This window comes from Triturus cristatus, chromosome 1_2, assembly GCF_964204655.1.
Source record: "Triturus cristatus chromosome 1_2, aTriCri1.1, whole genome shotgun sequence".
NCBI classification, from domain to species: Eukaryota; Metazoa; Chordata; class Amphibia; order Caudata; family Salamandridae; genus Triturus; species Triturus cristatus.
Window position 1 is genome coordinate 633,358,085 of NC_140580.1, and position 16,610 is coordinate 633,374,694.

At 44.1% G+C, this 16,610-nt stretch overlaps 1 protein-coding gene across 4 annotated transcripts in view; it reads right to left on the reverse strand.

Moving 5' to 3' along the window:
• Positions 1-16,610, reverse strand: part of WAPL (WAPL cohesin release factor) — a 1,161,107-nt gene that overhangs the window by 1,113,411 nt on the left and 31,086 nt on the right. For all 4 annotated transcript variants that reach the window (XM_085607305.1, XM_085607324.1, XM_085607315.1 and 1 more), the window contains one exon: positions 7,765-8,294. In XM_085607305.1, coding sequence (XP_085463431.1) covers positions 7,765-8,272 — 508 coding nt within the window. In that variant the 5' untranslated portion in view covers positions 8,273-8,294. The remainder of the gene's footprint in view (positions 1-7,764; positions 8,295-16,610) is intronic.

Sequence of the window (16,610 nt, forward strand, 5' to 3'; positions counted from 1 at the left end):
GCAAAATGACAAGGCCTAGGGCCTGTAGAATCGCTGGGGCTTCACCACTGCAGTGAAAGCAGGTAAGTTTTAGGCCCACGGGAGACGCGTGCAGTGTGTGAACACAGCCGTGGGTTCCCTATTGATTATAATGGAGCAAGTTGCGGTTTGATTTTTAAAGTTTTAGGGTACTTCGAGGAGGTCTACAAGCAAGCCACTTACAAGGTAAGTAATTCGAGGGCCAACACACACTAGGGCACCGGAGTGCACGAGTTACCTCACCCAGGGAAGCCGGGTGCATAGGTGTCTTTTGGTGTCGGGTCGCGTCGCTGTTTTCTATGGAGACCAAAGAAGACTTGCTTATTGTGTCGCCTGAAGAAGTGTCCGGTGGAATCCAAGGGTGGATTCGAGACGCAGATGACCTGAAAATTGAAGTGAGTGTTCAAAGTCACTTGCCAGTGACTGGTGGCAAGGAAGATGGATGACCACAGATGTCGGGTGATTTCAGGTCGTCGATGGTGTTTGGACTCTTTGCTCACGAGGTCCATGAGGGCTCGACGATGACCAGCAGCTGGATTCGGAGTGTCCCACGACGTCTGCAGCTGATTGCGGTGTCGGCAACCGGATTGGAGCCAACGAGTCTTGTGTGGAGAGAAGAAAGTCGATGGTACAGACCAGCAAGGTCTGAGGGACTCGCCCAGCGAGGGTAAGTGAGGGCAGGCCTGGAGCAACCAGGGGAGCCCTTCAAGTCGATAAGAAAGTCTTCGGGGTACCCGCAAGCCAACGGGCAAGGGATCACGAAGATGCCTCTTCAGGAAATGCTTCACAGGAGCCCACGGTCACTCGGGACGGGGTAGGCCTCTGATTTTCGCTGCAAAACCTGCTTGAGGCTTGGGCCACAAATGGAACATCGTGAAGGGGTTGCACTCGACAATAGTGCACGGTCCCCGGGTATTGCTGTTCCTCGTCACTCGTGGGCTCCACTCACCACAGCTTTGCTGGGGACTCACAATGGCCGTCGAGAAGTCAGGAAATCCACTTCCGGGGCTGCAGGGACTTCGAACTCCAGCGGGAAAGTATGCGACTGTTGATTAAGGTTTTTGGTGCCTGCCAAGCAGGGGAGTCACTCCTTGACTCCAAGGGAGATTCTTCTGTCTTCCAAAGGTAGTGGAACGTCGAAGGGCCAGGATTCTTCGTTGTAGAGCGTCGTCCAGGGTTATCTGTTTTGCAACGGCAAGGTCTGCTATCTTATAGTGAAGATAGGGGAGGGACTAGCTCTATGACCACTCCTCTGGGAGAATCAGGGTAGGGGGTGGTTACATCCACTTCCCATTGTCCAGTTTCGCGCCAGAGGAGGGATACGTAGCCACTGAACCGGTTTGAGCTGGCATATGCACAGAGGAGCCTACTGCTCCCCCAGTGCAGGACTTCAAAGCACTCTAGGAGTGCACCCACCCAGCTCCAATACACTAAATCCTGTCTGGAAGGTGGTGACACCTTCCTGTGACAGGATGCCTTTTGTTGGGCTCCCTCCACTGCGAGTTTCAGTCCGCAGCAGGAGGGCAGCCCAGTGTCTGTGCTGGTGGCATCCATTTTGTGATGCCAGGGCTCTTTCAGATTTCTGTCGTTTTACATGTCGTCCCCTCTAGAAGGGTGGGATCATGCTCCCACATCATGGACTGATGTGGGGGTATGATTCCAAGTTGTTTGACACCAAACACGACATGTTTTGATGCAGTCATTCCAAAGTTAGCATTTTAATGCACTTAAGAGTATATGGTCTAACCGCATCCACAAACAGCAATAGAGAATAGACTCGGGTAGCTGCAGAGGGGTCCTGCTCAGGCAGAGGCACCCCCTCACATAGTAAACCAAGCACCCTGCCCTCAGGATTGATAGGGCCTGCCATGGATATATATTTGGGGGGGGGGGTGGGGGTGTGTGATAGTGTGATAGTGTGATAGTGTGATAGTGTGATATAGAAACCTATATCTCAGTGAGGAGTGCTAACACTACCTCACACAGGCTGCAGTAGCAGGCCTGTGGTGTCAGATTGAGTCTGCTTCCCAGGGCATAATACATGCTTCAGCCCCTGGTAGGCTTGTGAAATGCCTATGCCCTAGGTACCTAAGGTACCATATACTAGGGGCTCATAAGGTACCACAGTATCCAATCACTAGTGCATCTAATATGCACACCAAGTCGTTTAGAGAGAACAGAGAGACTGGGGCCCTGATTAGCAGGGACCCAGCCAGACTATAGCCAGAAACCAGTGTATACATCAGAATAAAAGTGGGGGCAACATAAGTGCAGATCCTACTCTCCTACAATGACAAATTAACAAACCACCAAATATCACTACCATAAGCAATGATCGGAACACACTTTGTTTTTATAGATGTCAAGCATTACCTTGATAGATTTATGTCCCAACCTAGTCGAAAAATCATAAATGGAAGCAATGCCTCTAGTGAACATTTGGCACCTGGCAGAAACCAGGAGGGGACCAGGTCGTGGAAGAATCAAATAAAACCCCTTGATAGGGAAAGGTTGTAACTCAACTAACAGTGTTGCCTGTAATTTGATATGTTCTAGACTAGGTAGGCCTAGGGCCGATCACCATAATATGCGAGTTGGAGAAGTTTGTACTCAAATCGAGGCTATTGATAAATTGTACACAAGAATTAAGCAAACGTTCATGTCCCAGATCAGTCCTAGAGATAAGGACGACATTGTTGCCATAAAGCAGCACAAGTGTCGAACGATGTTGTACCTGGGGCATATTCGTTCCAACCTCTATTCTCCCAATGGCCAGAATCGGACTAAAGCAGTTAAGTTAAAATGAATGTCACATAATAGTAAAACTTGATTTGGCTTCCACCTCCAATCAATCTAATGCGCAGCCCTGTGAGTGAGGTATAACACTGCAGGTAATAAAGCACACAGGGAAAACTTTTTTGTGGGATCCTAAAAAAGATGATGTGGAGGGATTATGGTCACTCAGTGGGCTCCAAACCACCTCAAAGCTTAAAAGAAAGTGAACCATGGACGTGAAAATAAAAAAGTAAGCAACTGCACTAGCAGAACCACTACCAACAAAGGTAGGTGTATACACTTCATGCTGGGTTTCAACTTCAGAGGAAAAAGGTGAACACTAGATTAAGGTCAGCCATGAACGAATCCACAGATTCCACATACCATGGACACTGCTGTATATCATCTTTGCTGGATGACGAACTCATAGTAGGAAGTCAGTCATTGTCACAAAGAACTCAAAGAAGCAACCCTGTTGGAAGGAGAAGTACTACCTTTCATCACAGGCCTGAAAGTGGGGACAGAAGGAACAGTAAGGGGAACCTGAGCCACATTATGCCCCACACAACCAAAAAAGTGTGTTAAACAAAAAACAAAAAAAACCCAGAGGAAGGGCTAAAATGTCCGAAGGAGGCTCCATGTCAGGAGACTGTTGAGTTAAAAAAAAGCCAGCCGTTTATGAATTATCAAAATGAACTACAATACAATCATCATCTAAAGACTTAAGTAGAGGACCTATCCATAGGACCCTCCTTGCCCTGATACTCTGAAACAGATGCATATTGCGCCCAAACCGTTTGTTTAATCAGTGGACCACATAGCTTTTAACAATCAAATTTTTCCGAAACATTCAGAGCCAATGAAGGAACATTTGCCAAGATGATGAAATAGGGTGTCGCTACTGGGGGTATACCTAGGCTGTGGGGATTTTCATGAGCTGTCTACAAGTGAGGTGTATCACAGCTATGAGGCTCAACTGGGCCAGAGCTATAAACTTTAGCCAGCACCAAACCGGACTATTCCCACAGAATGTGCTAATGAGGGCTAGCCAACACCGGGATTGGCTACAGGCCCAAAGCAAATTTAGGTACCTGGACATCCAAATTTACTGCCTGTCTATCAGCCGTTAAGCAAGGGTCAGATCCACAAACAGCCCTAGGCCAATTTTAGTGCCTTGGCTGCTTTTCGTACCAGTGAAGGGAGTACACAGACCCTTTGCAAGAGGCCCAGTGGGGCAAGGAATGTCTTCTCCTGCATATGTGTTGAAACCACTTGCAGTTAAGCAAATGTACAGAACTATATCTGTAATGTAAGAGGGAAGAAGGGTCTATGTCTCAGTCATTACCCTGCATGCAGCCAAAGTCTTTATCAGGCATAGGAAGATCATAAAAATCATATGTGATAAAGTAGCACCATTCGGGCAAACGTTGGGCACTAGTGAGAATTTCCCACAGGGCTTCATCATTATGTTTTTGTAAGAAGACCTCTTGGGAGATTGTTCCCAGTCAGGGGACTTATGTGAAGGGGAGAGGAGTAGCAATGTGGGCCTTTGCCAAAAGTATCTTGGAAGCCTGTTTACACAGCCTTTGGGATACCACAAGGAACAGGAGTTGCACGTCAAGGGCTCACATTTATGTTTTATGTATTTAGATTCTCTGTATTTAGATGTCAAATAACCATTCTATGCTAAATTATATTTCCCACTGAACCCCACCCTATTCTCTACCTTGCCTCTTGCACACTCACCTCATTGTAGGCATTGCTTGTGCACAAGCGTAACCTCATCAGCACTGAGGCACGGTTAATGAGACTCAAACTGCTAGACCAGTTGCTCGGCTCAACAAAAAGGCACATAAGTCACTTTGTCTGCCAGAAAGAAAACAGATCTCTGTAGAGTGAGAATCTGTGGAGCGAATGCAATAGACTTCTCAAAAGAGCAGCCATACAGGATGTGCTACTGCCTCACAGCCATTATGAAGCTCGCCTTGAAACTGCCCTTCGTCTTAGAAGGTTACATTTAATTTTGCCATTGCTGAGCAAGAGTGGGTCTATATAATTTTACCTATCTTGGTGCAGCATGCCGTCAGTGTGAATGGGAGCCTGGAGACCTACACACAGAATTTTGGCACTGTGCAGGTGCTACAGTAAAATGTGATCTCACATGCAAATGTTTTCTGCTATTTTACAATCCCAGCTTGTATGCTAACCAAAAATGCACCTTCTGTATTTCTAGATGTCTGCATGGAAAATGGACCTTGACTTAAAACTAGTGACTGATTTTTTTAAAACTTTTTAATCGAACAACGCTCACCTTACCCTCCATGCCTCCTCTTTCAGCATAACCTAATCAAAACTGCATGCCTGTCTTGTTCTCTATTACTGTCTCTGCAGTTGCCTTCACCTCAGATTTTCTTTGAAACTCCAGCCCTGCAACCTAATTGGTATAAACTCATATTTCCACTAAAAGACACTGCTACTTTTAACATTGAAAAGCAAATTTACAGTAGATATACAGTTCATGGTTTATGCTAGCATTACATGTTTTTACGCTGGTTTTATAATCAAACACTACACTGTTGTGTCTTGGTGCACTGCAAAGATTATACTGAACTCATAATGCAGATTACCCATGACAGAAGAAAAGGGATTTTCAAATCCACATTTGGGGCTTTAGGGAAGAATGATGTTCTACTTTGGCACAATACATTAGCTCTCCCCTGGAAATGTGGTGGTTCAATTGTCCTTTACCTCCAACAGGAGTATATTAATTTCAGCCAAAGAGGCGACAAGAGCACGGGGTAGTCTTTTAAAAAGTAGACTTTGGAATAACAGAAAAAAATGCATCAATTTCTATTGTGTACGTAAGCAAAGAAGCCTCGCCATACACTGTCGGGCCACAAAATAAAACACCGCTTCATGAGGATGATTCGCCCATTCCCAACCAATATGCAGACGTTTCGTGCATTTGGATACGCATTCGATACCAATACTCAAATATTTTAAGAAACTGCAAGGTCAAAAATCCTCCTCCTCTCACATTAAAGTGTATTGGGAAAGAAACTGAAAACACAGCAAATATAAACAGACTGATTTAGATTAATATGAAATGAAAATCAGTTTTTCCACTGATAATTTAGTCCATTGCGAGTTCTGTGAATCCAATTATCAATAAAGAAATGGCATCTCTTTCCTTTTTTTAAATATTTAAAATAGACGGGTAGGTGGTGAAACTGACATCCTTTATATTCCTGCATCAAGCCCCATAATTGAAGCAATAGATTTTGATTAAAGAAACTGCACCCAGGAAACCACTGGTACATTCAGAAAGACAAAATTAGCTCAGAAATTGTCATGGTTCTCACTTCACATATCTGGGTATACCAGTTGATAATTCTTTTACCTGGAAGTTTTCGATGTATGCTATATCATTACAATTTCAAAGATCTACGGAGGCTGTTTTAAGATTTGCTAAAACGCTACGACAAACTAGTGGCGCAATTAGTTAGCATTTTAAAAAACATGTACATCTATTACTGCATTTTGGCACCAGTATATGGGGATATGCAAATAACATTTCCCTGCAAACAATTAGAAAAATGGATTTCTTAGAAAACTTCCGGCAATCCCTCAATCAACACAGACTCATTTTTGGCACGAAGAAGCTAGGCTGGCTTTTTAGAAGATTACATTAAGTTACAGCCCCTTCTACTCTGGCTTAGAGTCTGGACAAAACCAGAGACCCAATTTTGTAGGGCGATCCTAACTGACTGCCTGGCCATAGATGATTTATTAGATATCCCCTGGCTGCAATATATAAAAGGAGTGCTTTAATGAGCTCGGCCTTCCAATTTTTTTTTCCCAACCTGTGATACTGCCAGCTGGACTGTGAAAAAAGAAGCTCTTTTTGAGACGCACTAATGGTTACTCCCAACTAACTCCTACCATGAGTCTAGCACCTGCACTTTATCTTCAAACAAGTCATCAGAGCGTCAGAAATTCCTATGGACCAGGTTTCCCCTTAAATCTATTCACTTTTTGATGGCTTTTCCCACTCGTACACGTTTGTCATTATTCCTTACAGGTACAACAGCAGAAAGCACAATGCATTTTCCCTTTTTCTGCTTTTTACTACACTCCGAGAAAACTGTTTCTTTTTCCAGTGCTTAGATTATCTGAAATCAGGTTTAATGAGCTGCCGTTTAAATACTTACGTAATCTGAGACTATGACATTTAAACTGCTCTACATAACGCAAAGCGCTATGCAAACTCGACGAAATTATTGAAAATTTGCTCTTGTTGTGCTTATTGCCCTTTATATAAGATTTGCTGCTACTTTTTACCATTTTATTCATATTGATATTATTTGGTATGTGCATTTTAACAACTATCATATTTTAGCCTTAGGCACCTCAATTGTTCATCTAGCTCTAGACTCCCCAAACAACATAATGGCTCCTTTTAGCTCATTCTTATGGCTTTCTGCTGAGGTTTTAGTTTTTTTGGTGTCTGTCTTAGAAGTAAGGTTCCTCTAGGAACAATGAGTATACTAGGTCTTGAATTAAAACAGACTTGTTCAGATTTTTTTTTTACCTTAAACAGTTTAATTTGTTTACTTTATGCATTTTGATATTTCTACTGATCACTTTTACGGTTCCATGAACCGAAATAAAGTTACTTGATGATGGCAAAATTAGGTTTGTAAACACGTGTACTGCCTATTGGTGTTGTTGCTCCTCTCTTTATACTGTAAACAAACTCAGAAACTTGCAAAAGCCTTTAAAATGTTCATACCTTTTTTTTGTCTAGGAACCTGACTATACGCTTGTAAATGCTTTTTTATTTTAAGGTATTGTTAGTTCTGACACTCAACAAGACCACGAAACATCACAATCAATCACTGAACAAAGTAACATTACAGAATAAATTAACAGCGTCACAAAGACAATGTGGTTACAATGACTAAAACATACCTGCTGTTGAACACTTAATTCGGTTGTCTCTTTTGCCATCCTGTAAATCGCAGTCTGCGTTAGTTTCCTTTAGGTCATACAGAGCACTGTCAAAAGAAATGAACTTGCAAGAGAGAGTGTTGCCTGTATTCCGGGGCGGACTAGCACGGTCATTCACCTCAAGTTCCGAGGATGCAATGTTCTCAGGCAAAGCACTCGCCAGGGATTCCACAGGTAGTTGTGAGGTGCCTTTAGCTTGCGGTAAAATCTTGGAAGTAGTAACTGGAGCAGAATCCTCATCGCTATCAAATCCAAATGGATCTTCGGATATTTCTTCAGCAACTTTAGGCTTTTTAGGAATTTCTGAAGCTGGTTTTAAAATAGGTCTCTTCTGACCTACTTTAGCCATAAATGTGGTCTCTCCCCATTTTGTGCTGTGCGTGGTTCGTTTGCTAGAAAAGACTTCGTCAAACTTTGAGCTGCCATCTCCCCCCTTTCTGCTATATGTTTTTCCAAACCGGGATGTCATTTTGACACCCGTTTCATATTCCCTGTGGAAGAAAAATGAAAGGTTAGATATTGCTAATAGCTACCCATTTTTTATCTAACATGTGGTAAAGTAAAATAAAACAAAATCTGTTTAAATCATTAAATGTTTCACATGACCACTAAGTGTTTATGTGCTCCTGGAAATAAAAGAAATGTAACAATTACATTCAAAACTATTTTTTTCTCACACTCTCCATCCAGCAAGTCAATCAGCAATTAAAATGTTAATTGTTAAACATCATGCATAGTTTCACAGAAATTCTGCAAACGTTGTTTCCCAGATAGAACAGCAACAAGCATTGACAAGTTAACTGACTGCAATTGTTCCTCCAGTTTGTAGCTTCTTGAGCAACAAGAGGTTTTGTGCTTGGAGCTTATTCTATACCAAGACTGTTCTAAGATGAATGCTAAGATAGTAGGCATGTTTTCTTGAGACTCTAGCCTCTCTCCCAAACTAACAGAATATTGAACAAAGCACCTTCGTCTGGCAGCGAGTACGGTGGTTGATCAGATCCCCTCCACCTTCAGCCACAGGCTCCATTCAGTTGCCCATGCTCCCGTACAATACATGTAATAACTGAAAAGGGATGGACGGAATTTTCGTAAAATGATATTGCAGAGCTGTGGCGGCCAGTGGCGAGGAGGGTGGCACAGTGCTGCATTGGCATGTCCCAGCCCAGACAACCGTCCAAGTGTATAAGGGCTAAAAGAGAACCATGAAGGCAGTGTCACACAGACTCTGCTTACAGCAGCAGGGGAGCAGAAGAGCAGGTGGTGCTTCAGCATAAGTGCAGCTGGACAGGTGGTGCACAGAGACTAGAAGGAGGAGCATAGAGACCACCAGGCTACTAAGTGGGCCCGTCCAAGGATGAGATTGTGGAGGTGGGGACACCTGAATACATGCACACACCACCAGGGCGACTCCTCGTTGCGAGAGCGAATTAGGGCTTGCTGGAGGTTCTCCATTTATCCCCCAGTCACCCACCCAAGACTGAGACTGGTGTAGGTCAGTCTCAAGCATGCTGCCGGGACGTTAACGGTGTTCTCCTGGACTAATGACTGGAGACTTTTGATGACCCCTTCCCTTAACCCCAGGACTGCAAGCACTGCTGGTGGCAGCATGCAAGTCCCTTTCCAGAACAGTTCAACTGCTGACCTTGGGCCAATTAGTGGGGGCTGGGAGTAACTTGACCTGGTATTGCACCAGCCTCTGTTGAACATCACACCATATCCCCTTACCAACAAAACTCCTACTGCCTGCCTCTGGAGTTGTGCAATGACTAGCATAACCGATGGCAGCATCAGACAACCTCTGCCAATGCTTATAAGAGCTTATCAGGCCCTCACAAGGGGTCCTTCTCCCACAGCCCAACAAATGGTGAAGATCACCAGAATCCTCAAATATAAGGACTGAAATGAAAACCTCAAAATAATGCACAGCCAGAAATAGGCTTCCTTCTTATCCTCATACATCGCGGTCTTTCTCGGTTCAATCCTGACAAGTTCAAAGACAATGGAAATCAATTGAGGAATGAAACTAATCTGTATGTGGTAGTCTTAGCTCTAAGCTTCTGTTTGCAGCCAGACAAACTCATATTCAACTCCCAACAAAGCTTGGAACTCGGCGGTCGGGATATTTAGCAGTTCCAGTGACCTTAAGTGAGGACGTGGGCAGGCACCAGGAACAAGCAATATAGGAACCAAAGAAGAAGACAGCATTCTGGTTTTCACCCAGCATCGGCTGAATGGGAAAACGTTTGCCCCAAAATTCAAGTTCTTCCAATAAGCAAACGGACATCAAAAAATCCACAGAGACTGCAAAAGGATCAGGATGACTAAGATACACTGCTTGCCAATTATTCTAGCAGAGGAATGAAATCATTGGCGTGGTCTTGCTGAGTGTGGGTTTACAATGATGCACACAATCAATGTTATAACTTTTTCTCAGAGTTGTGGATCACTACAGACTTATTCCGACAAGTATTGTAAATACATTGCTACAAAACAAAAATGCTATTAATGGACACAGCTAGCCACTGGTGTCTTGTTAATTATAGGTTTTAGTGTTGTAAGTATGCAGTGAGGGGGTGTGGTGGCCTTGGAGTTACAACACAAATTGTGGTTCTTGCCCTTTTTTATATTCTCAATTGAAGCAGTACTAGACAACATTCTGCTTCAAACATTAGCCTGGGTTACTTATGAACCATCCAGAGGATAATGCCCGATATTATTACTTGATGAAATGAAGGTAGGCTCAATGATCAAATAAAACAATGGATAGCACTGCAATTTTCAAAACGACAATCTCCCAATATTCTTCTGTAGAAGGCCCACATCATGGGCACTCTGTGGTAACTTCCTCAGGGAGATACGGCTACATTTGAATAAACAGTAGATTTTCAATTGAGTCAATTGGTGTTCACTCAGTCATAGACAGATGCTCAATAGCTATGCCTCCTTGATAGGTAGAACAGAGGGATGTAAATGGTCCTTTATCAGTGTTTAAGAAATACCACTCCTAACAAGGTGGTCTTAAGGGACCACAACACATTAATTACCAAGCTCCCCCAGATGGTAACTGTACTTCGAGGAGACTTCTATGCAATAATGAGCAAAGAGCCTGAGACCCACGGATCACAGCAGGGATGCTGAATTCCTATAGCCTGACACCCAGGACATATTGTTTGGGGTCAAGGGCAACAAGTTTTGATGTGTATGGTATCCTTGGTACAAGTAGACCCAACCCCCTACAACACAAACCCTTTGGCTGCCAGTTTACAGTACCACATTATGGATCAGGGAAAGGCATTGTCAGCAGTTAAGGTAATATTTGTACCCATGTAATAATGTTGTCCAAACTTGTATTTATGGTTCATTAATGCAAAGCCATTATTATTAGGGTGAACACTTATTAAATGTACGTTTGGACTGCTCTACTGACAGTCGTTTCAATATAAAAATGTGTACTCACGTTCAGCAATATGAGGCTATGTATAAGGCTCCCAGAATGCTCTCTGATTAGATGCAAATGTTTGCAGAAGCCTGAAAGCAAGATTGATGATTCTTTGCTTTCAAAATAAAATGTTCACAAAAAATGAAAGTAGGGAAATACATTTTCCTATACCACTGTAAAATTCTAGGTACCATTTCTTTACAGCCTCATGTAGTGGAATGTGTTGATGTATGCTAGTATTTCCCAAGAAATTTCATAATGGAAAATCAGTGTAACCAGTTTCAATACGATTATGGGAAACATCAAAATAAACAAGCATTGGCAAAGCTAGTAGGCCTGAAATTGGTGGTCAGCCTTTTGGTTTTATAAATGCGCGACTTGATTTGCCATGGTTTTGTAAAACCTTATTGGTGTGGAAGCTGCTGCTCCCTCACCATTATAACCAACATTGGCAAACGAAAAAAAAATTGTTTTTGGTCTCACAAAGCACACACTGCCACAGTAGTTCCTGGCACTGAACAAAACTACTGCATGTGCTGATACGCTCCTTGTGAAAAAGCAGAATGCTGTTACTCACAGTGAAGGCAGCCGATAGAGAGAGACAGAATTTTAATAAACACACAAGCTTATGATTAATGCCAGACCTAATTATGGGCCCAATTATAAAAGAAAGTCTCAAAAGTGCACTTATGGTATATGTCCTTGCATTAAGTGCAGATATACGACTCATGAATTCACATAAATTGATAGAAGTAGGCCAAGAAATAGTACAAGAACGTATTTGTGAACTGCATTTTAGCATGAGTAAATTTTCATGTGTAGATTTGATCATGAGAAAATCGGAGTGTTTGCAAGTTCACTTTACCATGAACTCACTTTTTTTCCCAACCCTGGAAGAAGTTTAACGTCTGCCATTGTCAGGAGTACATTTCCAACTTTTCTCAGTATGGGAAAAGATTAGAGGAGAGTTAATGAAAAATGTTTAAACATGCTACTTAGTAAGTTTGCACAGACACAAAAGGGCATTCCAACCCTGAAACTAATGCTTACCACTAAATTCAGCCCCAATCTGTAGATCTGCAGAAACGTGGCAACATAAGGGAAACCCCGCTATGGTATGAGCCCTGGATTGATAAGAAAGGCTACATCAAAGCTCTTATATAATAAGATTCTGCCATAATTTGTCGCTGCATTAAATGGCTCAGAAGGGACAAGTAGATTTTGTTACAGGACAAGTAGATTCATTAAGCAACCTGCCCCATGGACTAGTCGATATTTTATTAATTTCCACACCCCTGGAATCACACGCAGCACGGTCTCAGACACTATTCTTGAGGATTAGGTGACACTGTCTGAGCTTTTGCGGTGTATCGGATACTTCCCATGGGTTAGAAAGTAACTTCTTACTCTGCATCCCACTGGTCATTCACTAAGTTAGATTTATTTCCTGCTCCCTACCGCTGATTATGTAACTTTCATGTGAAGCTGTGCTTGAAAAGCTACAGGTTGGTAAGCCTGAGGCTTGATTACTGGTAGACTAAGAGGTCAAACAAGGACGGCACCAGCCTATAATTTAGCATGGCCCACCTAATTTACAGCCTCGGTTTTGTAGCTTTGTCTGCTGCTACTTTGAATGTATCCATTCATTATGCATGACTTTCTAAGGTAGAGGCTAGGGCCCAACCATAAAATCAATAGAAGTCTTTTAGACAAACACTAAGCAAGGCTACACAAGTTTTAACTGGCATGGGCCTGGATTCACACCCAGAACAGCTCTGCAGAGTCTACCTCTCTGTTGCAGGTACAGAGACCTACAACCTGTTCTGCATACGAGTGACTTCAAAAGTTCAAATATGCACAGCCAGAGGAAAGGTGCTGTAGTCAGAGGCAACTTTCTCCTGCTGCCCAACACAACAAACATGCACCAGTCTGATTATCCACACACAGTAGAATACCTGGGGCCACTATAAAAACTATCCTAGCTAAGAAGCTTCCAAGCCATTTCATTCATGCACGTCAGTCACACCATCCCAGCATGGGTCTGAAAAGAAAAAAACATCTTCAGCGAGAGTGCTGGTGAATATGTGTTCCACTATGTATTCAACTGGTAATCTATGTGTACACCTGATTCTTATCTCTATGCATTCTTCACTTTTTCTTTCGCCTCAATCTTTTCTTTCCTCCACCCTTCTTCTCTTGCTTTTTAATGTTTGCACTATTCCCTTCCTGACTGGCTACCTCTTTTTTCCTTTCTAATCTGCACCCCAAATGTTCCATGCATGCTTTCAGCCCAACAAACTGCTCAGGGTTTGTTGAAACCCTCTCTCCTTTCCAACATTTGGGGCCATTGATGAATCATTTATTTCACCTCTTAATAAGTAAGTCATTAAGTGTAATGCGTGAACTAGAATTATGCTATTACCATGTATATCATTTGGCCTCAGCATGTAGTGGTGCAATAGTGACAGCTAAGATAATTAAACTTAGAAGGCATTTTTGAGTTTGGTTGGAGTGTAAAGAACGCAGTTTGACCTCCGTGGGAAGTGTTTGGTGCCACATTTGAAGAGGCTGCACAATTTGTATTGGGAAGAACCTGAAGCTGCACTTATCAGTGGAGTGAATTAGAGCGTAAAATAGGTATGAGTGAACTAGTGCGTACCACCCTCGTGGAATAATTTTCCTAGATTTTTGGTGGGTATGTTCCTGAATTATCAGGTGCATATACACTGATTTTGGTGAATGATTTGGTCTGATGGTCAGTGAAACCCTTCATCGACTGCTGTGAAAGAGCCATGCCTATACTGCCTTGCTGAATTCCATGTAGTCTTGTACATTTGTCTTTGCCAATCAATCAATTAAAAAGTATTTGTATAGCGCAGCTTAGCACCCCAGGGGGTATCCAGGCATTTGTGTTCTGAGGCCTTAACCAAAGACCCAGGTATTGAGTTTCTTCCTGAAGTCAGGAAGTGAAGGGAGGAAGCATGGACGATGTTGGCCAACGGTGTCATGTAGGTGTTGAAGAGGGTGGGGCTGAGGTAGGAGCCCTGGGGTACACCGCAGATGGTGCTTTTGGGTTCGAAGGTGAAGGGTGGTAGGTGGATCCTCAGTTTATGTCTTGTGAGGAAGGAGGTGATTCACTTGATGGTGTTACCCCGGGTTCCAATGTGGTAGGATACAGTGTTGAAGGCTGCAGAGAGGTTGAGGAGAATCTGGGCTGTAGTCTCACCTCTGGCGAGGAGGCATCCGATGTCATCAGCAGCCGCGATGAGGGTGGTCTCTGTGCGGTGTTTGGAGCGGAATCCGGGTTGGGAGATGTCGAGCAGGATGTAAGCTGGTGACTGATGGCTTTCTCCAGGGCCTTGACGGGAAAGGGTAGCAGACAGAGCGGTAGTTCTTTAGTTCGCTGGGGTCGCAGAGTTTCTTTAGGAGCAGTTTGACCTCAGCATGTTTCCATGCGTTGGGTACAGTGGCTGTGGTGATAGATGAGTTGAAGATGTTCATGCAGGCACTGCCGATTTTTTTCCATCCAAGTTTGAAGAACTGTTGGGTGCAGAGGTCTGTTGGTGCTCCGGAGTGGATCAAGTTCATGATAAAGTGGTGTTGACTAATCTATGGGTGGAGAATTACAGTATGATGGCGCTCCAAAGAAATACACAAAAAATATTATCTAGAATCAAAATTCACGCGGTGCTATTCAGGTAGGGAGAACCACCCTATTCCCAAATATATTGTCATAGACAACATAATAATGCACAAGTCAACCTGCAGCACATGCTCCAGTATATATAGTCAAACGACATCAGTTTAAAGCAGTGATACTCAAAGTACGGCCCGGGGGCCGCATGCTGCCCTCCTGACCTTTACATGCGGCCCTCTGGGCAGTCACAGCACTGGGCTGCTGTTTATTCGACTCAGCATTAACTTCAAAAAACAAAAACTGTTAAACATACAAGCACTTATTTAAAGGTTATTCGCAGTTAGGGAAAGAAAGTTACTGGGCCCTTATCTTTAGTCAGTCAGTCGTTTCTTCACCTCCTGAGGCGACAAGCCGGGAGGTTCTCTTTCGCACTCTTGCCCTGATAACTTTTAAAACTGTAATTTTTGTGTTACCTGTTTTAACAGGATTTTAACCTTGTGCCCTGTTTAACCCCTTCGGCGCCGATGACGGAACGGTTCCGTCATGCACGTCGGTTGGGCTGTGCTTATGACGGAACCGTTCCGTCATGGCCCCGCCCGCGCTCAGAACCTTCAGCGTGGCGCGGAAATCCGCGCCGCGCTGAAGGGGTTAAATACTTTGTAGCAGCTTTGCGCATTGCGCTTGGCGCTCGCATTCCCCACTGAGCCCTCATTGTGGTCCGTCCTACCTTGGAAGGTGCTTCATTGCTCCCGCGACCAGTCGCTCTCGGGCGGCTCTCAGCTGAGCATCGACGCTGAGAGCACGCTCCCGGAGAGGCGACACAGGTTTTTGGTGGCCATTTTGGGGGTATTGGAGCGCGCGGACGCGCTCTAGTTTTCTACTTAAGGGGTCCCTGATACGGCAGCGCGTCAGTCAGTAGTTTCTTCACCTCCTGAGGCGACAAGCCGGGAGGTTCTCTTTCGCACTCTTGCCCTGATAACTTTTAAAACTGTAATTTTTGTGTTACCTGTTTTAACAGGATTTTAACCTTGTGCCCTGTTTAAATACTTTGTAGCAGCTTTGCGCATTGTGCTTGGCGCTCGCATTCCCCACTGAGCCCTCATTGTAGTCCGTCCTACCTTGGAAGGTGCTTCATTGCTCCCGCGACCAGTCGCTCTCGGGCGGCTCTCAGCTGAGCATCGACGCTGAGAGCTCGCTCCCGGAGAGGCGACACAGGTTTTTGGCGGCCATTTTGGGGGTATTGGAGCGCGCGGACGCGCTCTAGTCTTCTACTTAAGGGGATGACGTCCCCTCCGCGCAGCGGACGCGCATTGCGGACGGGCCGGACTCAGGCCGGAGTCATGCCAAAGTCCTGCCCGTCTGCGCTCGTCAGCGCGAAGGAAGCGCTAGGGATGCTGCCCGGCGTTCTCTCTCCCCATTCTGTTCCCGAAGGTACTCAAAAGACTTTCTCACCTCTCTCAGACCTCCAATGTTAAAATGTCATCACAAGTGCACTCCTGTACATTTGTGTCGTGGTGTGCATTGTATATGTCTGAAAGAGTCGGCGCAAGCCATCAAGGCTCAAGACACTAACACTCGCTTGAAATCAGGGATACAAGAGCCCACATCCTTCCCGAATGAATCAGGCTACCTTATTAATGCCCGTTCCCTGGTCAAAAACAATATAGCCTTTAGAGACTTCGTATCCCAAAGAAAACCCTTTTGGGTCTTCGTAACGGAAACGTGGGG